The sequence below is a fragment of the Calonectris borealis genome, chromosome 36 (assembly GCF_964195595.1).
Source record: "Calonectris borealis chromosome 36, bCalBor7.hap1.2, whole genome shotgun sequence".
Taxonomy (NCBI): Eukaryota; Metazoa; Chordata; class Aves; order Procellariiformes; family Procellariidae; genus Calonectris; species Calonectris borealis.
Window position 1 is genome coordinate 144,984 of NC_134347.1, and position 26,868 is coordinate 171,851.

General features: G+C 72.1%; 3 protein-coding genes across 6 annotated transcripts; all 3 read right to left on the reverse strand.

Annotated features, from left to right (window-relative positions):
* Positions 1-1,173: 1,173 nt before the first annotated feature.
* EIF4A1 (eukaryotic translation initiation factor 4A1) lies at positions 1,174-10,150 on the reverse strand. 4 transcript variants are annotated; one of them, XM_075135071.1, is made up of 11 exons: positions 10,062-10,120; positions 9,501-9,549; positions 7,525-7,657; positions 6,609-6,748; positions 4,675-4,843; positions 3,612-3,721; positions 2,730-2,873; positions 2,148-2,285; positions 1,969-2,058; positions 1,805-1,884; positions 1,174-1,638 (listed from the first exon to the last, which is right to left on the reverse strand). In XM_075135071.1, exons 1-11 carry the CDS (start codon positions 10,082-10,084, stop codon positions 1,494-1,496), a joined length of 1,221 nt encoding a protein of 406 aa, XP_074991172.1. In that variant the 5' UTR covers positions 10,085-10,120; the 3' UTR covers positions 1,174-1,493. The 4 variants fall into 4 exon arrangements, with proteins under 4 accessions (XP_074991172.1, XP_074991173.1, XP_074991174.1 ...); XM_075135072.1 differs by lacking the exon at positions 4,675-4,843 and having other exon boundaries at positions 3,616-3,721; positions 10,062-10,150; XM_075135073.1 differs by lacking the exons at positions 6,609-6,748; positions 7,525-7,657 and having other exon boundaries at positions 10,062-10,095.
* Positions 10,151-11,634: 1,484 nt separating this feature from the next.
* Positions 11,635-18,629, reverse strand: SENP3 (SUMO specific peptidase 3). Its single transcript, XM_075135070.1, has 11 exons — positions 18,518-18,629; positions 17,358-17,979; positions 16,773-16,961; positions 16,491-16,602; positions 15,560-15,707; positions 14,724-14,771; positions 14,531-14,608; positions 13,576-13,713; positions 12,795-12,878; positions 12,601-12,651; positions 11,635-11,762 (listed from the first exon to the last, which is right to left on the reverse strand). The coding sequence occupies exons 2-11, from the start codon at positions 17,965-17,967 to the stop codon at positions 11,652-11,654; spliced, it is 1,569 nt and encodes a 522-aa protein (XP_074991171.1). The 5' UTR covers positions 17,968-17,979; positions 18,518-18,629; the 3' UTR covers positions 11,635-11,651.
* Positions 18,630-20,192: 1,563 nt separating this feature from the next.
* CHRNB1 (cholinergic receptor nicotinic beta 1 subunit) lies at positions 20,193-26,796 on the reverse strand. The gene is made up of 10 exons (XM_075135058.1): positions 26,742-26,796; positions 25,998-26,155; positions 25,356-25,400; positions 24,823-24,932; positions 24,357-24,465; positions 23,719-23,875; positions 23,005-23,205; positions 22,124-22,347; positions 21,007-21,075; positions 20,193-20,333 (listed from the first exon to the last, which is right to left on the reverse strand). The coding sequence occupies exons 1-10, from the start codon at positions 26,794-26,796 to the stop codon at positions 20,193-20,195; spliced, it is 1,269 nt and encodes a 422-aa protein (XP_074991159.1).
* Positions 26,797-26,868: the final 72 nt, after the last annotated feature.

Sequence of the window (26,868 nt, forward strand, 5' to 3'; positions counted from 1 at the left end):
CGTCTCCCGCTCCACCGTTTGTAAAATCCTCCGCGACGTCTGCGAAGCCGTGGTGGCCATCCTGGCCCCCGCCTACGCCGCCCCGCCCGCCGCCGCCGTCGGCTTTCCCTTGCCGCAGTTGGCCGGCGTCCTGGCTCGCCTCCGCGTCCCCATCCGCGCCCCGCCCGAAGACGCCGCCGCCTACAGCGACGGGCGGGGCTGGCACGCCGTCGTCCTCCAGGCCGCCGTCGACGCTCGCGGTTGTTTCTGGGACATCGAGGTCAACCCCCCCGGTTCGGGCCTGCGCGCCTCCGCGCTCTACCGCCGGGCGCAAGGCGGGGGGCTCTGCCCCGCGCCCCCCGCCCAGCTGGGGGGCGTCACCGTCCCCGCTTACCTCCTGGGCCGCCCCGGCGACCCCCTGCTCCCCTGGCTCTTGCGCCCTTACGGCGGGGCGGAGGCGTCGCGGCGGCGAGGGCGGCGGCGGTTTAACGCGGGGGCGGCGGCGGCGCGGGCGGCGGCCGCCGGGGCCCTGGGGCGGCTGCGGGGGAGGTGGCGGTGCCTGCAGAAACGCAACGACACCGACCTGGGCTTCCTGCCCACCCTCCTGGCCGCCTGCTGCCTCCTCCACAACGTCTGTCAGGCGCGGGGGGACCCCTGCCCCCCGCGGTGGCTCGCCCCTCCCCCCGGGGAAGCCCTGGGCGGGGGGGAGGGGGAGGAGGGGGAGGGGGAGGGGGAGGAGGAGGAGGGGGAGGAAGGGCGGGGGGCGGCAGCCGCCCGGCGCATTCGGGAGGCGCTGGCCACTGCGCTGCAGGGGTGAGGGGGCCCCTCCCCCAGATGGGGGAACCCCCCAATGGGGGGGTTGGGGAGGGGGCTGGGACCCACGGAGGGGGGGACCCCGGCAGCGGGGGGTGGGGCCCCTCCCGCAATAAAGGTGCGTTTCTGGAAAGTTCTGGGAAATGCCAGATCTCGGCCCGAAATGGGGGGGCGGGGCTTGTGTGAGGGGGTGGGGCTCCCCCCCAACACCCCACAAGTGGAGCCTGTGGCCCCCCCCCCCCCCCCCCCAGTTTGGTCTCTGCCCCATGGGGGGGGGGTCTCAGTGGGGCTCCCTGCCCCATAGCGGGGGCTCCCTGCCCCATAGCGGGGGTCTCCCTGCCCCATAGCAGGGGTCTCTGCCCCCTCCCCCCGAGCCGTGACTTTTTCTTTTTTCCCAAAGTCGCTTTTATTCCAATAAATAAACGTTACAAAAGGGGGTGGGGGGAGGGGAGGGGGTGGGGCAGCCCCGGACGCCTGGGTCCCCTCTGGGGGGGAGGGGCGATCCCGACGGACGCCGGGGCTCCCCCGTGGGGGAGGGGGATGGGTGGGATTTGTCACCCCCAAAACGTGACGTTTATTCAAAAGACCCCAAAAAAAAAACACCCCCCAAAACCCACCCCAAAAAAACCCCAAGAAAAATAATAAAGGGGTGGGGGGAGGGGGGTGGGGGAGGGGCGGGGGGGAGGGGCGCCCCTCCCCCCTCAGATGAGGTCGGCGACGTTGAGCGGCATCTCCTCGATGGCCGTGTTGTAGAAGGTCTCGATGTCCCGCAGCGTCCGTTTGTCCTCCTCCGTCACCATGTTGATGGCCACGCCCTTGCGCCCGAACCGCCCGCCCCGCCCGATCCTGGGGGGGGGGAGGGGCGGCGTCTGGCTCCTGCTTTCCCCTCCCCCACACCAAGCTGACACCCCTCCCCCCCCATCCCCTCGAGTGGGCAGCATCCCCCTTCCCCTCCCCCACATATCATCACAGTCCCCTCCCCCCACCGCGACGCCCGCCCCTCCCCCCTCACCGGTGGATGTAGTTCTCGCGGTTGGTGGGCAGGTCGTAATTGATGACGAGGGAAACCTGCTGCACGTCGATCCCGCGGGCCTGGGGGGAGGGGCGGGGTCAGGGGGTGGGGGAGGGGCACATGTCCCCCTGCCCCGCCCCTGCCTGCGCCCCTCCCCCCCTCACCAGCAGGTCGGTGGTGATGAGGACGCGGCTGGAACCGGAGCGGAATTCCCGCATGATGACGTCACGCTCCTTCTGGTCCATGTCGCCGTGCTGGGGGGAGGGGCAGACGGAAGGGTGGGGTCAGGCTGGGCGTGTCGGGGGGGCGGGGACACCCCCGAGGCCCCTCCCCCGGCCCCCACCATGGCGGAGACGGTGAAGTCGCGGGCGTGCATCTTCTCCGTCAGCCAGTCCACCTTGCGGCGGGTGTTGATGAAGATGACGGCCTGGGTGATGGTCAGCGTCTCGTACAGGTCGCACAGCGTGTCCAGCTTCCACTCCTGGGGGTGGACCCACGCTGACCCACGGCGACCCACGGTGACCCATGGCCCGACCCACGCTGACCCACGGCAACCCACGGCCTCACCCACGGCCGCACCTCTGCTGCCACGAACTGCCCCCCACAACCACCGTAAACCTCCCCACGCTGCCCCACGGCCGCCCCACACCTCCAGTACCCGCCCCACAACTGCCCTATGCTGCCCCATAACTATGCTACACTGCCCCACAGCTGCCCCACATCGCCCCACAGCTGCCCCCCCCCACGGGAAGGGGGGGACGTGTCCCCCCGGCTCAGGGACCGGCCCCACGTCCTGGGGGGTGGCCCATGGTTTCGGGGGAGGCCGCGATCGCTCTGGCATGGGGTCACTGCGGGGGGGCCACGGGGCGCCCCACAAATCCAGAGACCATGCCGCGCCCCTCCCCCTCCCCCGCCCCTCCCCCACCTCCCGCTCCACGTTGATGTAGAACTGCCGGATCCCCTCCAGCGTCAGCTCCTCCTTCTTCACCAGGATGCGGATCGGCTCCCGCATGAACTTCTTGGTCACCTCCAGCACGTCCAGGGGCATCGTGGCCGACAGCAGCACCACCTGGGGGGGAGGGGTCAGCTGGGGGGGCTCCCACCCCCCGGGACCCCCCCGGGACCCCCCTGGGACCCCCCAGTAAATCTCTGGGTCTCCCAACACTCCCCCTGGACCCCCAGCACCCCCTGGGACACCCCCCACCCCCGAGACCCCCCCCCACCCCACCTGGGACCCCCAACACCCCTCAGGACCCCCAACAGCCCCCCAAAACCTCACCCCCCCAGGACCCCCAAAATGCTCCCCGTCCCCCCCCCCCCCCAGGCACCATCACAGCAGCACCGGAGTGGGGCAGAATAAAGGGGGGGGGGGTGGTCAGGGACCCCCAAATTGTCCCTGGAGGCTCAGTGCCCCCCCCCAATACTGGGGATCCCCCCCAAGCCCCCCACAACTCACTACATCCCCCCCAGCCCCCCCCGTAACCCCCCCAGGGGACCCCCAAATCCCACCCAAGACCCCATAAACCCCCCGTGGGACCCCAAATCACCCTGTGGGACCCCCAGGACCCTTGTGGGACCCCCGAGACCCCCCCCCAGCCCCACAAATCCCCCCCAGCCCCCCAAACCCCCCCCCCCCAGCACACCAGAGCCCCCCCAAGCCGGCCCGAGGCCCAGCCCGGGGAGTCGGAGGGGGCCAGTCTGGGGGGGGGGAGGGGAGGGGAGCCTGGCCCCTCCCCCCCCCTCCCAGTGAGGGGGGCAGGGCCGTGGGGCGCCCGCCCCCCCCCCGGGCCCCCCGTGTCCCCCCCACCTGCGTGTTCCCGCTCAGCTTCTGGAAGATGTCGTAGATTTGGTCCTTGAAGCCCCGGCTCAGCATCTCGTCCGCCTCGTCCAGCACGAACATCTTGATGAACTTGGGGGCTGGGGGGGCGGGGGGTCAGGGGGGCCCGGGAGGTCGGGGGGGTCCCGGGGGGATCCTGGGGGGGGTCAGTGGGGTCCCAGGGGGGTCCTGGGAGGTTGGGGGGGGTCCTGGGGGGGTCGGGGGGTCCTGAGGGGGTCCCAGGGGGGTCCTGGAGGGGTCAGGGGGGTCCTGGGGGGGTCCTGGGGGGGGTCAGGGGGTCCTGGGGGGGTCCCACAGGGTCCTGGAGGGGTCAGGGTGTCCCAGGGGGGTCCCACGGGGTCCCAGGGGGGTCCTGGGGGGGTCCCAGGGGTCCCGGCCCCCCCCGGGCCGCCCTCAGCCCTGGCAGCGTGATCAGCCCCCGCGGGGCCGGTGGCTCCGACCGGGCAGGACGCGGGGCCGGGGCCCCCCCGCGGGGTCAGGTGACACGCACGGGTCATCAGCGGGCGGCGGGGGGCGCCGCCCCCCCGGGACACTGGGAACCCCCTGGGGGACAGAGACCCCCCCTGGGGGACACCATGGGGGGGGGGGGGGTGACGCCCCCGTGGGGACGTGGGGTGGGTCCCTGTGGGGACACTCGGGGCCACGTGGAGACGGTGGGGGGGGGAGGTTTGGGGACATTTGGGGACGTTTTGGGCTCCTTTGGGACATTTGGGGACAGTGAGGGGACCCGCGGGGGGGGCACCCGGGGCCGAACGGAGTTGCTCGGGGGCAGATTTGGGGGAGGTTTGGGGCCGTTTGGGGCCACCAAAGGGGGTCGGGGACCCTCGGGGGGGGGTCAGGGACCCTGGGGGGGCCCTGGGGGGGGGGTCGGGGGCCCTGGGGGGTCCCTGGGGGGGCGCGGGGGGCTCACAGAGGTAGCGGCGGTTCAGCATGTCAGCCTGGGGGGGGTCGGGGAACCTCGGGGGGGGCCCTGGGGGGGTCGGGGGCCCTGGGGGGGCGCGGGGGGGTCCCTGGGGGGGCGCGGGGGGCTCACAGAGGTAGCGGCGGTTCAGCATGTCGAAGACGCGGCCCGGGGTCCCCACCACGATGTGCGGCGCCTCCAGCTGCAGCTTCTGCACCTCGGCCCGGACGTTGGTGCCCCCGATGCAGGCGTGGCAGGAGGCCCCCAGGTAATCGCCCAGCGCCATCACCACCTTCTGGATCTGGGGGGCAGGGTCAGCGCCCCCAAAACCCCCCAGGGCCCCCCAAAACCCCCCAGAGCCATCACCACCTTCTGGATCTGGGGGGAGGGGTCAGCCCCCCAAAACCCCCCAGGGCCCCCCAAAACCCCCGGGGGCCCCCCAAAACCTCCCAGCACCATCACCACCTTCTGGATCTGGGGGGCGAGGTCAACCCCCCCAAACCCCTGGGGGCCCCCAGAGCCCCCCCCAAAAAAACCTGAAACCCCCCAGGGCCCCCCGACCCCCCCCGGTCCTACGGACGCCCCACAAACCTCCCAAGGACCCACCCGGACACCCCAGGGATCCCCCTATAGATCCCCCACAGAGCCTATAGGTAGCCATAGACACCCTATAGAGCCTATAGGTGGCTCAAAGACCCACCCACAGGCCCCCCGGGACCCTATAGATTCCCCACAGACCCTATAGGTAGCCATACACACCCTATAAAACCTATAGGTGGCTCAAAGACCCACCCAGAGCCCCCCCCGGGGCCCTACAGACACCCCACAGCACGCTATAGATCCCTCAAAAACCCTATAGATGTTTCAGGACGCACCAAGAACCCTCTGGGATCCTATAGGCACATGGTGGGCACCCTACAGGTACCCCAAAGCTGCCACAGGCACCTTAGAGACCCTATGGATGCTGTAAGAACCCACCCAGAGCCTCCCCGGGATCCTACGGATGTTCCAGAGCACCCTATAGGTGCTCCGGAGACCCTATAGATGATCCAGAGACACGCACAGAGCCATCTTGAACCCCCACAGACACCCCAGAGTCCTCCTGGGCACCCTATAGATACCTCAAAAACCCTACAGATGCTTTAAGGACACCCCAGGGCACCCTATGGACACCCCCACAGGCCGCTTGGGCACCCTATAGGCACCCCAGAGCCCCCACGGCCCCCTACAGCCCCCCCGCAGACACCCTATAGCTGCCCAAAAACCCTTATACAGACCCTATAGCTACCACATAACCCTCCTATAGACCCGCACAGCCTCTATAGCTCCCCCAAAACCTTATACAATCCCTATAGCTGCCCCATAATCCTCCTATACAGCCCCCACAGCCCCTATAAGCTGCCCATAATCCTCCTATAGACTCCTCCAGCCCCTATAGCTGCCCCATAGCCCTTATACAATCCCTATAGCTGCCCTATAATCCTCCTATACAATGCCCCCAGCGCCTATAGGCCTCCTATAGACACCCACAGCCCCTATAGCTGCCCAAAAGCCCTTATTCAACCCCTGTAGCTGCCCCACAACCCTCCTACAGACCCCCCCAACCCTTATAGCTGCCCCATAGTCCTTATACAACCCCTATAGCTACCCCACAGGTCTTCTATAGCCCCCCCCTAGCCCCTATAGCTGCCCCATAGCCCTTATACAGCCCCCATAGGTACCCCACAGGTCTTCTATAGCCCCCCCCCAGCCCCTATAGCTGCCCCATAGCCCTTATACAGCCCCTATAGGTACCCCACAAGCCTCTTATAGACCCCCCACAGCCCCCTATGGCCTCCCCACAGCCCTCCTATAGACCCCCCCGCAGCCCCTGTGCCCCAGGCATGAACCAGCGGCGGCCACTGGGTCGTACTGGGATGAACTGGGAGCGGCCGCTCTGCCCCCACCGGATTTGGGACCGGCGCCACGGGCGGCACCGCCCTGCCCAGGCGGTGGGGGCTGCTCTGGACTGGTCTGTACTGGTTTGTGCTGGTCTGTACTGGTTTGTACTGGTTTGTACTGGGTACCTGCTGGGCCAGCTCCCGGGTGGGCGCCAGCACCAGGGCCTGGGTGGCCTTGAGCTCCAGCTCGATCTGCTGCAGGATGGAGATGGCGAAGGTGGCCGTCTTCCCCGTGCCCGACTGCGCCTGCGCGATGACGTCGTAGCCTGGGGGGGGAGGGGGTCAGGGGGGAGGGGCGGGGGAGGGGCGGGTCTGGGGGGCGATACGGGGGGCTGGGGGGGTGTAGAGGGGAGGGGCAGGGGGATTTGGGGGACACGGGGGTGGTTGGGGGGGCTGGGGGGGGTGGTTGGGGGACATGGGGGGATTGGGGGGCTACAGAAGGACTGGGGGGGGTTATGGGGCACTTATGGGGCAGCTATGGGGCAGCAGTGGGGTGGCTATAGGATGACTATGGGGCAGGTATGGGGCAGCGGTGGGGCAGGTATAGGATGGCTATAGGACGGCTATGGGGCAGCCGTGGGGCAGTTGTAGCATGGCTATGGGGCGGCTATGGGGCGGCGCACCCTTGATGCAGGGCAGGATGGCTATGGGGCGGGGCAGGGCGGGGCAGGGCGGGGTGGCGCACCCTTGATGCAGGGCAGGATGGCTATGGGGCGGGGCAGGGCGGGGCAGGGCGGGGCGGCGCACCCTTGATGCAGGGCAGGATGGCTATGGGGCAGGGCGGGGCAGGGCGGGGCGGCGCACCCTTGATGCAGGGCAGGATGGCTATGGGGCAGGGCGGGGCAGGGCGGGGTGGCGCACCCTTGATGCAGGGCAGGATGGCTATGGGGCGGGGCAGGGCGGGGCAGGGCGGGGTGGCGCACCCTTGATGCAGGGCAGGATGGCTATGGGGCAGGGCGGGGCAGGGCGGGGCGGCGCACCCTTGATGCAGGGCAGGATGGCTATGGGGCGGGGCAGGGCGGGGCAGGGCGGGGCGGCGCACCCTTGATGCAGGGCAGGATCGCGCGCTGCTGGATGGCCGAGGGCTTCTCGAAGCCGTAGGCGTAGATCCCCCGCAGCAGCGCCTCCGCCAGCTGCATCTCGTCGAAGCTCTCCACCACCTCGTGCCAGTTGCTCTGCGCGGCCCCGCCCCGCCGCCCAGTGCGCCCAGTCACACCAGTGCTCCCAGTTACCCCAGCGCCCAGTCACACCAGTGCTCCCAGTTACCCCAGCGCCCAGTCACACCAGTGCGCCCAGTTACCCCAGTGCCCAGTTACCCCAGTGCCCCGTCACCCCAGTGCTCCCAGTTACCCCGGCGCCCAGTCACACCAGTGCTCCCAGTTACCCCAGTGCCCAGTCACCCCAGTGCGCCCAGTCACCCCAGTGCGCCCAGTCACCCCAGTGCCCAGTCACCCAGTGCGCCCAGTCACACCAGCGCCCAGTCACCCCAGCGCCCAGTCACCCAGTGCTCCCAGTCACCCCAGTGCGCCCAGTCACCCCAGTGCCCCGTCACCCAGTGCGCCCAGTCACACCAGCGCCCAGTCACACCAGTGCTTCCAGTTACCCAGTGCGCCCAGTTACCCCAGTGCACCCAGTCACCCCAGCGCCCAGTCACCCAGTGCGCCCAGTCACCCCAGTGCTCCCAGTCACCCCAGTGCACCCAGTCACCCCAGTGCACCCAGTCACCCCAGTGCCCAGTCACCCCAATGCTCCCAGTTACCCCAGCGCCCAGTCACCCCAGCGCCCAGTCACCCAGTGCGCCCAGTCACCCCAGTGCGCCCAGTCACCCCACCGCCCAGTCACCCAGTGCGCCCAGTCACCCCAGCGCTCCCAGTCACCCCAGCGCTCCCAATTACCCCCAGCTCCCAGTCACCCCAGTGCTCCCAGTCATCCCCGTGCTCCCAGTCACCCCCAGCTCCCAGTCACCCCAGTGCTCCCAGTCACCCCAGCTCCCAGTCGCCCCAGCGCCCAGTCGCCCCAGTGCTCCCAGTCACCCCAGCGCTCCCAATTACCCCCAGCTCCCAGTCACCCCCAGCTCCCAGTCGCCCCAGTGCTCCCAGTCGCCCCCATCTCCCAGTCACCCCAGCGTTCCCAATTACCCCCAGCTCCCAGTCACCCCAGTGCTCCCAGTCACCCCCGTGCTCCCAGTCACCCCAGCGCGCCCAGTTACCCCCAGCTCCCAGTCACCCCAGCGCGCCCAGTTACCCCCAGCTTCCAGCACTCCCAGTTACCCCAGTCACCCCCCAGCACTCCCAGTCACCCCTGGATCCCAGCGCTCCCAGTTACCCCAGTCACCCCCCAGTGCTCCCAGTTACCCCCCAGTGCTCCCAGTCACCCCCAGATCCCAGCACTCCCAGTTACCCCAGTCACCCCCCAGCACTCCCAGTCACCCCCAGCTCCCAGTGCTCCCAGTTACTCCAGTGCTTCCAGTTACCCCCCAGGGCTCCCAGTCACCCCTCAGTGCCTCCCAGTCACCCCCCAGAGCTCCCAGTTCCCTCCCAGCGCCCTGCCAGTCACCCCCAGTTCCTCCCAGGGCTCCCAGTCATCCCCCAGTCACCTCCAGTGCCCCAGAACAGCCCCCTCTTCCCCAGCCTTCCACCCCCAGGATATCCCAGTTGCTCCCAATCCCACCCAGTACAGCCCAGAGGCCCCCAGCCAGGCCCCACCCCCCTCCCAGTCCCTCCCAACCACTCCCAGTACGGCTGATCCCCCCCCCAGTCCCTCCCAGTCAGGCCTAGACCCCTCCCAGTCCACGTCTGACCCCTCCCAGTAAGGCTCCAGTCCCCTCCCAGTCCTTCCCATCAGGGCCCAGCTCCCTCCAAGTCCATCCCAGTACAGCTCTAACCTCTCCCAGTCCCCCCAGTCAGGCCCAGTCCCCTCCCAGTCCTCCCAGTCTCTCCCAGTGAGGCCCCAGTCCCCTCCCAGTCTCTCCCAGTGAGGCCCCAGTCCCCTCCCAGTCCCTCCCAGTGCCCCCCTCACCTCGATGACGCCATCCGGCTCCATCCCCTCGGGGCCGCTATCGCGGGGGCTGCCGGGACAAGGCCGCCATTCACCCCTGACCCCTGACCCCAACTTCCGCCCGCCGCCGCCACTGACCCGGAAGCCGAACCCCCCCCCCGCATCCGCGCGCTCCTCCACGTGGTGACGCCGGAAGTCCCCCGTCCCCCCCCTGCCCCGCGTAGCCAATGGCGGCGCCGGGCGCCGGGTGACGTCAGCGCCGCGTGCCCGGCCGCGGGGACAATGGGCGCGCGCGCGCGCGCGGCGGCGCCTCCCACGTGGCGGCGGCGGCGGCGGCGGGGGGGGAGGGGGGGGGAGGGGGCGCGAAATCAGTACCGGGGGCGCGGGGGGAGGAGGGGGGGTCCCGGTACCGGTGACCGCGGGGGGGGGGGGGGAACAGCCCCGGGGACCCCCCCCCGGCCCCGGGGACCCCCCCGCCGGGCCCCCCCGGCGCTCCCCTCCCCTCCCCCCCCCCGGCCCCCCCCTCCCCCCCGGTGCCCCCTCCCCCCTCCCGGTGCCCCCCCGGTGCCCCCCCCCCCGCACCGGCTCTCCTGACTCGCGGACATCCTCGGCGGCCTCGGGGCCCCGCCCGCCCGCGCGCGCCTTATAGCCCGCGCCTGGCCCCGCCCCCGCCGCGCGCCCATTGGACGGCGCCCGCCGGCCACGCCCCCTCCCTTCCGTCTCCTCCCGCCGGCGCCAACGCCGGGGGGGAACGGGGGGGAGGGCCCGCGCGCCGCTATTGGTCGAGGAGGGGCCCAATGGGAAGGGGAAGGGGGGGAAAAGGGCGGGGCCAAGGGTGGGGCGGAAAGGGCGGGGCGCGGCGGCACCACGTGGGCGGACACGCGCGGGGTGGGGGGAGGGGGGGCCCTTTGTGTCGCGCCCCTCCCCCCGCGCCGGGGGGGGTTCCCCGACCGGTTCCTCGCGCGGTGACGCCCCGAAACCCCACGGAGGGGGGAGGGGGCCGGGTCCCTCTCCCCCGGTGTGTGTGTGGGGGGGGGGGCCCCGGGGGTCCCCCAGATCCCCCATCCCCCCCCCCACGTCCCCCAGATCCCCTCCCAGGCCCCGTCCCCATCCCCGACCCCCCCAAATGTCCCCCGTGTCCCCTCCTGTGACCCCCCCCATGTCCTTGTGTCTCCCCAAACGTCCCCCGTGTCCCCCCCCCCCGTGTCCCCAGGTCCCCCCAAATGTCCCCTGTCCCTCCCCATCCCCCCGTGTGCCCCCAAACATCCCCAGGCCCCCCCCAAATGTCTCCCCTGTCCCCGTGTGCCCCCATCCCACATCCCTGTGTGTCCCCAAATGTCCCCTCTGTGCCCCCGTGTCCCCCTAAACGTCCTGTGTCCCCCCCCAAACGTCTCCCATGTCCCCCGTGTCCTCCTGTCCCCCCTCACATCCCTGTGTCCCCCCAAATGTCCCATCCCCCCATGTTCTCTGTGTCCCCCCGATGTCCCGTGTCCCCCCGTCCCCCCGTGTCCCTGTGTTCCACCCCATGTCCCCCTGTGCCTCCCCGTGTCCCCCTGTGCCCCCCCGTGTCCCCCCAAGTCCCCCTCTGTCCCCCCGTGCCCCCCCGTGTCCCCCCCAAGTCCCCCTCTGTCCCCCCCAAGTCCCCCTCTGTCCCCCCCAAGTCCCCCTGTGTCCCCCCGTGTCCCTGTGTTCCCCCCGTGTCCCCCCCTGTGCCCCCCCATGTCCACCTGTGTCCCCCCCAAGTCCCCCTCTGTCCCCCCGTGTCCCCCCCGTGTCCCCCCATGTCCACCTGTGTCCCCCCCAAGTCCCCCTCTGTCCCCCCCAAGTCCCCCTGTGTCCCCCCGTGTCCCTGTGTTCCCCCCGTGTCCCCCCCTGTGCCCCCCCATGTCCCCCCCCTGTCCCCCCGTGTCCCCCCATGTCCCTGTGCCCCCCCCGTGTCCCCCCATGTCCACCTGTGTCCCCCCCAAGTCCCCCTCTGTCCCCCCGTGTCCCTGTGTTCCCCCCGTGTCCCTGTGCCCCCCCTGTGCCCCCCCCGTGTCCCCCCCGTGCCCCCCCGCGCCCCCCCCCCCCATCCCACCACTCCAGCTCCAAACTCCAGGTTTATTCCGGCCTCGCCCCCCCCGTACAAACCCCCGGCCGGGGGGGGAGGCCCCCCCGCCCCCCCGCCCCCCCTCAGAGCGCCAGCTTGCAGTGGCAGAGCTCCTTGTACATCAGGCGCCGCAGCTGGGGCATGTCCTGCTGCGAGAAGCTGAAGGGGCGGCCCAGCGCCAGGAACTTGCAGTACTGGGGGGGGCGGGGGACACGAGTTGGGGGGAACAGAGAGGGAGGGGCACGAGTGGGGGCATGGAGAGGGAGGGGACAAGCGGGGGGGCACGGAGTGGGGGGGGCACGGAGAGGGAGGGAACATGAGTGGGGGGGGTACGGGGGGGGCACGAGTGGGGGGGCACGAGTGGGGACACAGAGAGGGAGGGAACACAAGTGGGGGGGCACAGAGAGTGGGGGGGGCACGAGGGGGGGAGAGGGGGAACATGAGTGGGGGAGCACAGGGGGGACACGAGTGGGCAGGGACACAAGGGGGGGGAACGAGGTGGGGGGGACAGGGGGGAGGGACACGAGGTGGGGGGGACACAAGTGAGCAGGGACACGGGGAGGGGGAGAGTCCCCTGCCCCCCCCCAGGGCCCGGCCCCACGTGGGTCTGGGGACACCACGAGATCCGACACCACCCCCCCCAAATGACCCCCCTGAGCCCCTCCCCCCACCTGTGCCCCCCAATGTCGCCCCCGTCCCCCTGGACCCCCTGGACCCCCCCATGTCCCCCCTGTATCCTTGGGGCCCTCCCAATGTCCCCCCCAAGTCCCCCCTGACCCCCCCAGGGACCCCCCCAGGGGCTCCTGTGCCCCCTCCGGGCCTTGCCCCCCCCCAACTCCCCCCCACGATCCCCCCATGTCCCTGTGTGTCCCCCCACATCCCCCCCAAAAGCCCCCAGGGTCCCCCAAAAGGCTTCTGCTCCCCTCCCATCTCCCATCTCTCCCCGTCCCCCTGTTGCCTCCCCACGGGGTCCCACACCCTCCACATGCCCCGCCCCCCGATGCCCCGCCCCCCCGATGCCCCGCCCCTCACCTGCAGCACAAAGGCGCCGCAGTCGCTGTCGTTGTTCTGGCGGGCGACGTTCTGGGGGGGGGGGGGGGGGACAGGTGAGGGACCCCCATGTCAGGGGGGACCCCAGTGTCGGGAGAGGGACCCAGAGCTTGGGGGGACCCAGGGGTTTGGGGGGGACCCCGGCACTGGGGGGGGCCCCCGCGGTGGGCGCTCACCATCTTGAAGGCCCCCCGCCAGCCCTCCCGGAAGTCGGGGCGCTCCTTCTTGTCGGCCTCGGCCTGCAGGTACCGGCAGATGTGCTGCCGCGGGGGCGGGGTCAGCAGGGGGCGGGGCCTGGGGAAGGCCACGCCCCCCGCAGCAGGCCACGCCCCTGGGGTGAGCCAGGCTACGCCCCTCAGGGCCGGTTCGCTAACCCCCCCATCAACCCTTGCCTGTGGGGACAGGCCCCACCCCCTGGACAGGAGGCTCCGCCCACCAGGGTGAGGCTCCGCCCACCAGGGTGAGGCTCCGCCCCCTCACTGAGCCAGGCCTCGCCCCCAGGATAGGGACCACCCCATAGCCCCAGAGAGGCTCCGCCCCCAGCAGAGTGAAGCTCCACCCCCAGCAGTCATGCCCTGTCCCCAGGGTAACCCACGCTCCACCCCCAGGGTAACCCAGGCTCCGCCCCTTCCAGCAGAGGCAGACTCCACCCACACTATGACCCAGGCTCCACCCCCAGACCAGGCCACACCCCCAGGTGACACAATGCCCCGCCCCTCAGGCCAAGCCCCGCCCCCTGTGAACCACCCTCAGCACACTGGGGGCACACCCCCCATCTCCTGGAGCCCCGCCCTCCCGCTTGGCCCCACCCCCTCTGGCCCTGGCCCCGCCCCCTCAGCCCCACCCACCCCAGGGTGTGCTGGGGGCCATAGGGGCTGATGCAGCCCCCCCCTTTGGCCCCGCCCCGAGCCCCTGTGGCCCCGCCCCTCCGGCCCCGCCCCCTGTGGCCCCGCCCACCTTGGGGCAGCGGCGGTTGAGGGTGCGCTGGGAGTCGAAGTAGGTGATGCGGCGGCGGGCGACGTCGACGGCCACGAGGGACCAGTGGACCTCCAGGTGGATGGGGATCAGCAGCAGCTCCTTCCCGAAGATGTCCACCTGCGGGGGGCGGGGTCAGCGCGGGACACGCCCCCTCCCCACAGGCTCCACCCCCAGGTGAACACCCCATCCCCCGCCACCCCCCCCGAGTGCGCACCCCACCCCCCAGCTGGAGCAGCGCGGCCCTGGCAGTGGGGAGACCCCGCCCACAGCTTCACATGCCACGCCCACGGGGGCGGGGGCACAGTGGGACACGCCCACCAGGACACACCTCCTCCCCAGAGGCTCCACCCCCCATCCCAAGACACCCCCCCCCCCCAAGCTGGAACAGCACAGCCCTGGCAGGGGGGAAACCCCGCCCACAGCTTCACAGGCCACGCCCCCAGCCGCACAGACCCCGCCCACAAAGGACTCCGCACCATATCACCTTGGAGTCTTTCATAGCCCCGCCCCTAAGGTAGCCCCGCCCCAGCCACAAGTCCCACCCCCTCTGTACTATTGGCCCAACACTGCAGCCCCTTGGGCCACGCCCCCTCTGAAGCCACACCCCCTCAGAAGCCACACACCCCTCAGAAGCCACACCCCCATTTTTTAGCCAGTCCTACACTGCTCCACAGCATGGCCCATCCTCTGGCCCCGCCCCCTGCGGCCCCACCCACCTTTGCCACACCCCTGTGGCCCCACCCACCTCTGCCACACCCCTGTGGCCCCACCCACCGACACCACGCCCACCCCAAACTCCTCCACCCCCTCATCTCTCTGACCCCGCGCCTTCTCCCATCCCTCACCCACGCCCCCTTTGGCCCCACCCCCCGCGACCCCACCCTCCTTGCGACCCCACCCCCTTAAGCCCCGCCCCTCCAGGCCCCGCCCTCACGTTCTTGGTCCAGCGCTGCACCCCCTCGTAGCCGCGCGTCCGCAGTTTGTCGTAGAAGAAGCTGTTGAAGAAGTGGACCTGGGGGGGGGGAGGGGAGGTTGGGCTGGGACCGCCCCGGGGGGCGGGGCTTTGGGACCACACCCCCCCCGGGACCCGCCCATCGTGGGGGCGGGGCTCCAGGGGCCCCCCTCACCTTGTCGGGCACCGCGTCCATCACCAGGTCCCCGTACATGTTCATCACCTGGGGGGGGGGGGGGGGGCGGTGTTGGGGGCGGGGCTCAGCCCCCCCTGCCCCGCCCGGGACCCCCCAAACCCCCCCATGCCCCCTGGGACCCCCAACCCCCCCAACGCCCCCCCAGCCCCCCAAAACTCCTCCTGCTCCCCCACTGTCCCCACATCATCCCCATGCTCCCCCTCTATCCCCCCCCGGGGTCCCCCAAACCCCCCTGGGGACCCCCAAACCCCCCTGGGGACCCCCCCACGCCCCCCAGGCCCCCCCCAGGCCCCCCCCACATCCCCCTTGGTGCCCCCCAGCCCCCCAAAACCCCTCCTGTTCCCCCACTGTCCCCACGTCATCCCCATCCTCTCCCTCTATCCCCACCCTGGGGTCCCCCAAACCCCCCTGGGCACCCCCAAACCCCCTCAGGATCCCCCAAACCCCCCTGGGCATCCCCAACCCCCCCCAGGGTCCCTCAAACCCCCCCGGGGACCCCCAAACCCCTCCTATTCCCCCCCGTGTCCCCACATCATCCCCATCCTCTTTCTCTATGCCCTCCCCAGGGCCCCCCAAACCCTCTCAGGGTCCCCCAAAACCCCTCGGGGACCCCCAAACCCCCCTGGGGACCCCCAAACCCTCCCCCCAGCCCCCCAACACCCCTCCCCAGCTCCCCAAAATCCCTCCTATTCCTCCCCGTGTCCCCACATCATCCCCATCCTCTCCCTCTATCCCCCCCCCGGTGCCCCCCAAACCCTCTCAGGGTCCCCCAAACCTCCCCGGGGACCCCCAATCCCCCCCGGGGACCCCCAAACCTGGTCGTTGAGCCAGTTGGGGCCGTAGAGGGTCTGCAGGTCGTCCATGGTCAGGACGTGGCGCTTGTAGCTGACGCGGAAGCCGCGCAGCAGCGCGTTCCCGGGGAGCCGCTGGTACGACTGCATCAGCTGCTGCACCGAGCCCCGCCTGCGCGGCAGCCTCAGCGGGGGCCCCCCAAAACCCCGGCACCCCCAAAACGCCCCGCCCCCCCGGACCCCCAACCCCCCCCCGAGCCCCGGGGGACCCCCCCCAGCCCAACCCCCTGCGCCCTCTCCTGCGTGGGATGGGGGGGGACACCCAGGCATTCGGGGTGTGTGTCCCCCCGGGGCACCCCAAAACCCCCAGGTCCCCCCCCAAGACCCCAAACACCCCTGGGACCTCCCCAGCACCCCTGGGACCCCCCCCAGCACCCCTGGGACCCCCTCCCAGCACCCCCGGGACCCATCACCTTGAGGCAACCCAGATGTCCGGGCCCCCCCAAACCCCCAGGACACCCCAAGCCCCCCTTGACCCCCCCCAACACCCCCCCAGGACACCCCAAGTCCCCCTGGACCCCCCCAATGCCCCTGGGACCCCCCCAAGCCCCCAATGCCCCTGAGACGTCCCCCTTGACCCTCCCAACAGCCCCCCAAAACCCCTCCAGCCCCTCTGTCACCCCCAACTGCACCCCTCCAGGGTCTCCCCAAAACCCCCAGGACCCCCCCAAAACCCCCAGGTCCCCCCAAAACCCCCAGGACCCCCCCAAAACCCCCAGGACCCCCCCCCAAAACCCCCAGGAACCCCCCCAGCCCCCCTCCCGCCCCCCAGCCCCATCCCCCCTCTCCAGCTCCACAAAACACTTTGAGGGGGGAGGGGGGAAACCCAGGCAACTGCTCCTCCTCCCCCCCCCACCCCGGGGTCCCCCAAAAACGCCCCCCCGGCCCCCCCCACCTTTGGGGGGTGCTGAATTCCTGCTGGAAAATGTCCTCCAGCTTCTCCACCACCTCATCGGCGCTGACGGGGATGAGGCTGCCGTAGGCCTGCAGGAACTCGTCCAGGATACCTGGGGGGGCGTTCACTCTGGTCCCTACTGATGGCCGCACCCCCCAAAATACCCCCCCAGGCCCCAACGCTCTGTATCCCCCCCCCCCCAGGTCCCCCAACCCCCCCCTTGGGGACCCCCCCGCACCCCCCACCGTCCCCAAACCCCCCCCGGGGCCCCCCAAAACTCACTCTGGACGCAGGTGACGTGCTCCTCGCGCAGGGGGCTGGCCTGGGCCCCGCCCCGGGTGGGGGGGTCGGGGCGGGTCCCCCCCTCGGCGCCCCCCCCCACACTGCAGACGTTGCTGATGAGGATGGTGGCTTCGGCGCTGCCGGGGGGGCTGGGGGGGGTCTCCACCCCGAAACCGTTGGGGAGGGGTCCTGGGGGGGGAGGGGGGCACAAAGGGGCTCAGAGGAATCCCAAAAAGGAGGGCCCCCCCCATGAAATAGGGAGATCCCCTGTGCCCCCCCCCAGCAGGGCCCCTCAAAAGGGTCTGGGGAGGCCCCGGGACCTTAATCCCCCCCCCAGTGTGCCCCCCCAAGTGGATTTGGGGCCCCCCCACAGCCCCTGTGCCCCCCAGCAGGACAGGGCCCCCCAAAACGGTCTGAGAGGGCCCCATGACCTTAAACCCCCCCCCAATGTGCCCCCCCAAGGGGATTTGGGGCCCCCCTGATGCAACCCCCCCCTCCAGGGACACAGGACTCCCCCGGGGGACGTGGGGGCCAGGATCCTCCCCCCAATAGATTTGGGGTCCCCCCACGTGTCCCCCCCCTCACCTGCATCCCCGCCGAGCCCCGGGGGGGCCCCCAGGAGCCCCCCGACCCCAGGGTCCCCCCCAAGCTCCATCTCCCCAAAAGGGGGAGCAGCAAGAGGGGGGGGCGGGAGGCGGGGGGGGGGCAGCGCCTCGGGGAGGGGGGGGGGCGGCACCGGGGGGCCCCCCCGTTCCTCCTCCTCGTCGGGAGAGAGCGAGGGGGGGGGTCTGCGGCGGGGGCCCCCCCTCCGCCGGGCCCCCCGTTTCCAGGGGAAGGCCCAGGCCCCCCCCTTGGCGTAAAGCAGCATCCGCAGCGCCCGCAGCGCCCGCAGCCGGCGCCGGGGGGGGCCCCGTCGGCGGGGGGGGGCGAGGGTGGCAACCCGGGGGGGTCCCCATTTTGGGGGGGCCCAGCGCCGACCCCCCCCGGGCCCCCCTTCTTCCTCTTCTTCTTCTTCTTCCTCATCCGAAGCGGTCGGGGGGGCCCAGGGCGGGGGGGGGAGGCGGCGGGCGGGGTGGGGGGGGTGGGGGGGCGGCGCGGGGCCCCCCCAAGGGGAGTCTCGGCGGGGGGGAGGGGCCTCCCGCGGCCCCCCCGGCCCCCCCCCCCACAGCTGACGGGCCGCCAGCGCCTCCTTCATGGCTCCGAGCGCCTGGGGGGGGGACGGGGGGGGCCCCGGAGCCCCGTTACACCCCGGCACCCGGGTTACCCCCCCCGAGACCCCGTTGCCCCCCCCACGCGCCCCGTTAACCCCCCCAAGACCCCTTATCCCCCCCCCGACCCCTGTTACCCCCCCAGGACCCCCGTTAGCCCCCCCAAAACCCCTGTTACCCCCCCCAAGACCCCCGTTACCCTCCCAGGACCCCCGTTAGTCCCCCCAAAACCCCTGTTACCCCCCCCAAGACCCCCGTTACCCTCCCAGGAACCCCCGTTGTCCCCCCCAAGACCCCCGTTACGCCCCCCAAGACCTCTTATCCCCCCCTCAGGTCCCCGTTACCCCCCCAGGACCCACCGCTGCCCCCCCTGAGCTCCCCAAGACCCCCGTTACCCCCCCCAAACCCCCGTTATCCTCCCCCGACCCCCCCCCCGGTGCCGACCGCCCCCTCGGAGCCCCCATCGAGGCCCCCCCCGGGTCGGGGAGGGGGTGGGGGGTCCCCGGGGAGGGGGGGGGGGTCCGGGTCCCCGCTCACCCCCGGGAGCGCGGCGGCCTCTCTCGGGCTCCCTCCACCGCCGCCGCCGCCTCCCCGCAGCCGCCGGCGCCGCCCGATGGCGTCATCACCGCGCGCCGCGCCAGGTGGTGGGAGGGGGGGAGAGGGGGCGGAGCCACCCAGGCGGTGCGCGTAGGCGTGTCTCCTCCCGACGAAGCCCCGCCCTCCCACTGAAGCCCCGCCTCCATCTTGCCGCGGCCCCGCCCCGCGGTCGCCATGGAGACGGCAGCACCGCCCTACCCCTCATGCGAGGGGGGGGACAGCGCGGGATCATGGGATACATCCCCCCCCCTTGGCGCAAGGGATCACGGGATACATCCCCCCTTGGCGCAAGGGATCACGGGATACATCCCCCCCCCCCCCCCCCCGGCGCTGCATGAACCACGTGACCGCCGGGGGGTCCCGGCCTCGCTCGATCGGACGCGGGGGTCGGGGGGGGGAGGCACAGGATCCCCCCAGAAGCCTGGACCCAATACCCCGGGACCCCCCCGCAATACCCGGGGAACCCCCAAAATACCCCGGAAACCCCCCAAAATGCCAAGCCCCCCCCCCAATACCCCGGGACCCCCCCAAATACCCCAGGAACCCCCAAAATACCCCGGGGAACCCCCCAATTCCCCGGAACCCCCCCCAAAATACCCCGCAACCCCCCCCAAATACCCCGGGACCCCCCCAAAACCCCCTTGGGACCCCCCCAGCACCCCAAAACTATTCACATCACGCGGGGGCTGTCGTCATTTCACCTTTAGTGGCGTTTGTTGGGCTCGGGGGGGGGGGGGTCCGGGGACCCTGTTTTGAGGGGACCCAGGCATCTGGGGCGGCCCCAGGAGTTTGGGGGAGGACCCTGGCATCTGGGACCCCCCATTTTGGGGGGCCCCAGGTGTCCAGGGACCCCATTTTGGGGGGCCTCAGGAGTTTGGGGGGGACCCAGGCACCTGAGGCTCCCCATTTTGGGGGGCCCAGGCACCTGGGGGGGACCCAGGAGTTTGGGGGGGGACCCAGGCATCCGGGTCCCCCCATTTTGGGGGGACCCAGGTGTCTGGGGGGGACCCAGGAGTTCAGGGGGGGGACCCAGGCATCCGGGCCCCCCCATTTTGGGGGGACCCAGGTGTCTGGGGGGGACCCAGGAGTTCAGGGGGGGGACCCAGGCATCCGGGCCCCCCCATTTTGGGGGGACCCAGGTGTCTGGGGGGGACCCAGGAGTTCAGGGGGGGGACCCAGGTGTCCGGACACTCCATTTTGGGGGGACCCAAGAGTTTGGGGGGCACCCAGGTGTCTGAGGCTCCCCATTTTGGGGGGCCCCAGGCACCCGGGGGAGTCCCAGGACTTTGCGGGGGGGACCCAGGAGTTTGGGGACCCCATTTTGGGGGGACCCAGGCGTCTGGGGGGGACCCAGGAGTTTGGGGGAGGACCCTGGCATCTGGGACCCCCCATTTTGGGGGGCCCCAGGAGTTTGGGGGGGCCTCAGGAGTTTGGGGGGGACCCAGGCATCCAAGGCTCCCCATTTCGGGGGGCCCAGGCACCTGGGGGGGAACCCAGGAGTTTGGGGGGGGACCCCGGCATCCAAGGCTCCCCATTTTGGGGGGCCCCAGGCACCCGGGGGGGAACCCAGGAGTTTGGGGGGGGCCCAGGCACCCGGGCCCCCCCATTTGGGGGCTCAGGGGAAGGGGCGCGGGGGGGGGCGGTGCAGGGCGGCGTCCAGGCCGGTGCCCAGGGCGCAGCCGCCCGTCAGCGCCAGGAAGGCCCCGAGGAGGAGGCGGTCGAGGGCCAGCGCCGCCGCGCGCCACCGCTCCCGGCCCTGCGGGGGCACGGGGGGGTCACGGGGGGCGCGGGGGGGGCACGGGGTCATGGGGGTCACAGGGGGGGTCACGGGGGGCGCGGGGGGCACGGGGGGCACGGGGGGGGCACGGGGGACACGGGGTCATGGGGGTCACGGGGGGTGCGGGGGGGGTCACAGGGGTCACGGGGTCATGGGGGGCACGGGGGGGTCATGGGGGCACGGGGGGGTCACGGGGGCACGGGGTCATGGGGGGCACGGGGGGTCATGGGGGCACGGGGGGTCATGGGGGGCACGGGAGGCACGGGGGGGTCACGGGGGCACGGGGTCATGGGGGGCACGGGGGGCACGGGGGGGTCATGGGGAGCACGGGGGGCACGGGGGGGTCATGGGGAGCACGGGAGGCACGGGGGGGTCACAGGGGGCGCGAGGGGGCATGGAGGGCGCGGGGGGGCATGGGGGGGTCATGGGGGGGTCGCACAGGGGTCGCACAGGGGTCACACGAGGGTCACACGAGGACCACAGGGGTTGCACAGGGGTCACGTGGGGACCACGGGGGTCACACAAGGGTCACACGGGAGTTGCACAGGGGTCACGCAGGGGTCGCACAAAGGTCACACAGGGGTCGCGCGGGGGTCACGGGGGGGTCGCAAGGGTCACACAGGGGTCGCGCGGGGGTCACGGGGGGCCTCACCTCCTGGTCCTGCTGCTGCTCCCGCAGGTGCCGGGCGATGAAGCCGACGGCGGCGGCCGCCGCTCGCAGCTCGGGGGGCGGGGGGGGCCCCGGGGGGGCGCCGGGGGGGCGCGGGGGGGCGCCGAGGGGGGGCCGCCGCAGGAAGTACTCGTCCCCGCCGCGAGGGGGCGCCCCCGGGGGGCGGGGCGAGCCCGGGGGGGGCGGGGCCGGGGGGAGGTGCAGCCCCAGGAGGGGGGGGAGGCGCTGCAGGAGGAGCTGCGGGGGGGGGGGGTGTGAGGGGGGGCAGGTCCCCTCCCCCACCCCCTGCAGGGGGGGGCGGGGACCCCCCAGGGGAGCCAGGCGTTGGGGGAGGGGCGGGGGGACTCAGGTGTCCAGGGGACACCCCGTTTTGGGGGGACCCAGGCTTTCGGGGGGGGACCCAGGCTTTCGGGGGGGGACATAGAGGGGCCCCAGGTGTCCAGGGCTCCCCATTTTGGGGGGACCCAGGAGTTTGGGGGGGACCCAGGCATCCAGGGACCCCTTTTTGGGGGGACGCAGGCATCTTGGGGGGACCCAGGCACCCACCGAGGGGCCCCAGGTGTCCATGACAGGGGGGTCCCGGGCATCGGGGGGGCACCCGGGCGGGAGGGGGGTCCCACCCTGTGGGCCCAGGGTGACATGGTGTGGGTGGCGGGGATGGGGGGGTCCCAGGCACCCAAGATGGGGGGACTCAGGCATGGGGGTGGTCCCATGCACCCAGGATGGGGGGTCCCGGGTGTCCGTGACAGGGGGGTCCCAGGCATCGGGGGGGCACCCAGGCTGTGTGGGGGGGGTCCCAGGCACCCAGGATGGGGGGTCCTGGGTGTCCGTGACAGGGGGGTCCCAGGCATCGGGGGGGCACCCAGGCTGGGTGCGGGGGGTCCCAGGCACCCAGGATGGGGGGTGCCAGATGTCCATGACAGGGGGGTCCCAGGCATCGGGGGGGCACCCAGGCGGGGGGGGTGGTCCCAGGCACCCAGGATGGGGGGTCCCAGGTGTCCATGACAGGGGGGTCCCAGGCACCCAGGATGGGGGGTCCCGGGTGTCCGTGACAGGGGGGTCCCAGGCATCGGGGGGGCACCCAGGCGGGGGGGCTCACCCGGTGGGCCCAGGGCGGCATGGCGTGGGTGGCGGGGGAGCGGTGGTGCAGGTTGAGGACGCCGACGCTGAGGATGACGCAGAGCGTCAGCAGCACCAGGGTCCCCGTCAGGTAGCGCCCGATGAGCGGCACCGCCAGCGAGGTGGCCGGCACCTTGTCCGCCAGCAGCAGCAGGAACACCGTCAGCGTCAGCAGCGCGAACAGCGACAGCGTCATCTTCTCCCCTGCGCGGCGCCGCAGCCTCGTGCGAGGGCCTCGTGCAAAGCCCCCAGGTATCCCAGTGCAAAGCCTCGCGCAAGGCCCTCGTGCGAACGCCCCCCGAATGAGCCCCGGGCAACCCCCCATTGCAAAGCCCTCGTGCAAAACCCTCGTGCAAGGCCCTCGTGCAAAGCCCCCATGCAAAACCCTCGTGCAAAACCCCCAGGTATCCCAGTGCAAGCCCTCGTGCAAGGCCCTTGTGCAAAACCCCCGTGCAAAGCCCTCCTGCAAACGTCCCCAAATTAGCCCCAGGCACCCCCATTGCAAAGCCCTCGTGCAAAGCCCGTGTAAATCCCCCCCGCTGCAAAATCCTTGTGCAAACGTCCCAGGTAACCCCGTGCAAACCCCCTCGTGCAAATCCCTTGTACAAGGCCCTCGTGCAAAGCCCCCATGCAAAACCCTTGTGCAAAACCCCCAGGTATCCCAGTGCAAACCCTCGTGCAAATCCCTCGTGCAAACACCAGAGATATCCCTGTGCAAATCCTCTGTGCAAATTCCTTGTGCAAACCCCTTGTGCAAACCCCTCGTGCAAACGCCACAGATATCCCTCGTGCAAACTCCTCGTGCAAACCCCTTGTGCAAACCCCTCGTGCCAATCCCCGTGCAACCCCCCCGCCCCGCACCGGCGTCGGGGGGCAGGTAGAAGACGCCGACGGCCAGCAGCGCCACGAGGACGCAGGGCACGAGGACGGTGACGATGTAGAAGAGCGGCTTCCGGCGCAGCACCAGGTAGAAGGTGACGTCCTCGTGCGCGGGGCCGCCGTGGTGCCGGCCCGAGCGGTGGCACAGGGCCCACTGCCCGTTCTCTGCGACGCCAGGGACCCCTCGTAGGGGGCCCCGTGGGACCCCCCGGCCTCGTGCAAAGCCCCATGGGACCCCCACCCTCGTGCAACCCCCCCATGAGACCCCCCACCCCCGTGCAAACATCCTGTGGGACCCCCACCCTCGTGCAGGGCCCCGTGGGACCCCCCTACCCTCGTGCAACCCCCCCATGGGACCCCCCCCCCTCGTGTGAAGCCCCTATGGGACCCCCACCCTCATGCAAACCCCCCATGGGACCCCCCCCCCGCGTGTGGGACCCCACGGGACCCCCCCACTCTCATGCAAACCCCCCGTGGGACCCCCACCCTCGTGCAGGGTCCCGTGGGACCCCCCCACCCTCGTGCAACCCCCCCCCATGGGACCCCCCACCCTCATGCAAACCCCCAAGGGACCCCCCACCCTCGTGCAAACCCCCCAAGTGACCCCCCACCCTTGTGCAAAGCCCCGCGGGACCCCCCCACCCTCGTGCAAACCCTCCGTGGGGCCCCCCCCCCCGTGCAAAGCCCCGCACTCACCCTGGAAGTCGGGGGGCAGGGTGGCCTGGGCCCCCCCGGCCTCGGGGTCCCCCCCGGGGCCCCCCCCCGCCAGGCGCAGCCCCAGCTCCTGGGGGCCGTAGGAGCCCGAGCGGAAGACGAGGGAGCAGTTCTGCCAGTCGAAGGGGAAGTGCGAGACCTGGGGGGCGGGGGGTCACCCCAAAACCCCCAGGACCCCCCAAACCCCCCAGGGACACCCAGGACCCCCAGGGACCCCTCAGCCCCCCCCAGCCCCCCAGGGAACCCCCAGGACCCCACCAGGGCCCCCAGGGCCCCTCCCCGGACCCCCCAGGGATCCCCCCGGCCCCCCCAAACCCCCCCAGACTCCCTCAACCCCTCAGGCCCCCCCAAAACCCCCCTGCCCCTCCCAAAAGCCCCCCCCGGCTTCCCAAAATACCCCCCAAAGCTGCCCCTAGCACCCCCAAAGGGCCCCCCCCAGCACCCCAGGGCCCCCCAGGGACCCCCCAGGACCCCCCATAATCACCCCCATAATCACCCCCCCGGACCTCTCAGCCCCCCCCAAAACCACTCCCAGCCCCCCAGGACCCCCATAGCCCCCCAGGGACACCCCTAACCCCCCCAGAACCCCCTTGGGCCCCCCCAGGACCCCCCCCCCTCACCCGGATGGGGCAGCGGCTGCGGTAGAGCGCGGGGGGCCGCCAGCGCACGGAGCCGTCAGGGGTGACGACGGCCGGGACCCCCAGGGACACCCCGAACTCCCCGTCATTGCTGGGGGGGGGGGACAGACACACACGAGGCCTCGGCACCCCCAAAGACCCTCGGTACCCCCTCACCCCCCTCCCAGACCCCCCAAACTCCCAGGACCGTCCAGGGACCCCAAACTCCCCCTGGGTCCCCCCAAAGCCCCCCACTGAGCCCCCCCAGGACCCCCCCACCCCCAAGCCCCCCCCCAGGACCCCCCCACCCCAAGCCTCCCCCCCCACCCCCACCCCTCGTCCCAGCCCCCCAGGACCCCTCCCAGACCCCCCCCAAGGCACCAGGACCCTCCAGGGACCCCAAACTCCCCCTGGGTCCCCCCCAGCCCCCCCCGAGGCCCCCAGCCCCCCCAGGACCCCCCCCACTGACTTGTTCTCCAGCCCCACGTCCGGCAGCCAGAGGTGCTGGGCCGGCACCCGCAGCACCCCCAGCCCCCCGTAAGCACGGGGGTCCCACTGCAGCCGGGGGTCCCGCCAGCTCTGGGGGGGGGAGGCGAGTGGGGACCCCCCCTGCACGCCCCCTGGGACCCCCCAGGCCCTCCCAGCACCCCCCCAATGCCCCTGGTCCCCCTGGAGCCCCCCCAAACCCCCTTGGGGACCCCCAGGACCCCCCTTCCAGCCCCCTGGGACCCCCATGGCCCCCTGGAGCCCCCCCAAACCCCCGGGGACGCCCCCTCCAGCCCCTGGGGACCCTCAGGACCCCCCCAAGACCCCCCAGGACCCCCTTGGGACTCCCAAGACCCCCTCATGACGCCCCCAGACCCCCCCCATGGCCCCCAAGACCTCCTGGCCCCCTTAAGACCCTCCCTGGGACCCCCAAGCACCCCCAAGAGCCCCCCATGGCCCCCCAAGACCCTCCCTGGGACCCCTCAGACCCCCCCAGCCCCCCAGGACCCCCCCTACCAGGTTGAGGTAGACCTTGGTGGTCAGCTCCTCGTGCTTCTCATTCTGGGGGGGCACGGGGGGGGCATGGGGGGACCCCTCCCATGGGGACCCCCCCCGGGACCCCCCCATAGGAACCCTCCATGCACCCCATGGGACCCCCCCCCCATACCCCCATAGAACCCCCCCATACCCCCTCTAGGCCCCCCCAGACCGCCCCATAGGACCCCCCCAACCCCCCCGTACCCCTCTATAGCCCCCATACCCCCCTATAGGACCCCCCCAGCCCCCCATACCCCCCCATAGGCCCCCCCATACCCCCCCCGTACCCCCCCGTACCAGGCTGACGAGTTGCGCCAGCTCCAGCCCCCCTGTACCCCCCATAGGACCCCCCCAAGACCCCCCATAGGCCCCCTGTACCCCCCATAAGACCCCCCCAAGACCCCCCATAGGCCCCCCGTACCCCCCATAGGACCCCCCCAGACCCCCCATAGGCCCCCCCCATACTCCCCCATACCCCCCATAGCCCCCCCGTACCCCCCATAGGACCCCCCCAGACCCCCCATAGCCCCCCCCAGACCCCCCATAAGACCGCCCCATAGCCCCCCCCATGCCCCCCATACCCCCCATAGGCCCCCCCCGACCCCCCCAGCCCCCCCGTACCAGGCTGACGAGCTGCGCCAGCTCCAGCCCCACCCCCACCACCGGCCGCCCGCCGGGTCCCGCCGCCGCCGGGCGAACCCCGGGCCGGTACCGGGCCAGCAGCGCCCGCAGCAGCCGCTCCTCGGGGGGGGGGCCCGGGGGGGGCCCCGCGCCCGCTGCTGCGCCCAGCGGGGGGGGTCAAGGGAGGGGGGCACCCATGGGGGGGTCTCGGGGGGGGCACCCAAGGGGGGGGACAGACACACCCAAGGGGGGGGGTCTCAAGGGGGGGGCACCCAAGGGTGGGGGACCCAAGGGGGAGGGCAAGGACCCAAGGGGGGGGGGTTCAAGGGGAGGGGGCACCCAAGGGGGAGAGTCCCCAGGCAGGGAGACCCAAGGGTGGGGGGCACGGACCCAAGGGGGGGGGTGTCCCAAGGGGGAGAGGGCACCCAAGGGGGGGCACCTAAAGGGGGGGGGGTCCCAAGCAGGAGGGGCACCCAAGGGGGGGGCACCCAAGGAGGGGGGGTTCTAAGGGGGGGGGTCCCAAGGGGGAAAGGACCCAAGGGGGGGGGACCCAAGGGTGTGTGGGGGGGGTCCCAAGTAGGGGGGGTGCAAGGAGGGGGACGCGGGAGTTCGGGGAAAGGGGGTCACCCGGGGGGGGGTCCGGGGGGGGGTGGTGTCACCCGTGGGGGGGTTCCGGGGGTCCCGGGGGGGGTGTCACCCGGGGGGGGGTCCCGGGGGGGGGGTCACCCGTGGGGGGTCCCCTACCAAGGGCGATGCCGAGGAGGAGGAGGGCGGCGGCGGGGGCTCCGTGGGGCGCCATGGCCGGGAGTCCCGGGGGGGGATGGGGGGTGTTGGGGGGGGAACAGCTGGGTGGGGGAGGGGCGCCGCCACC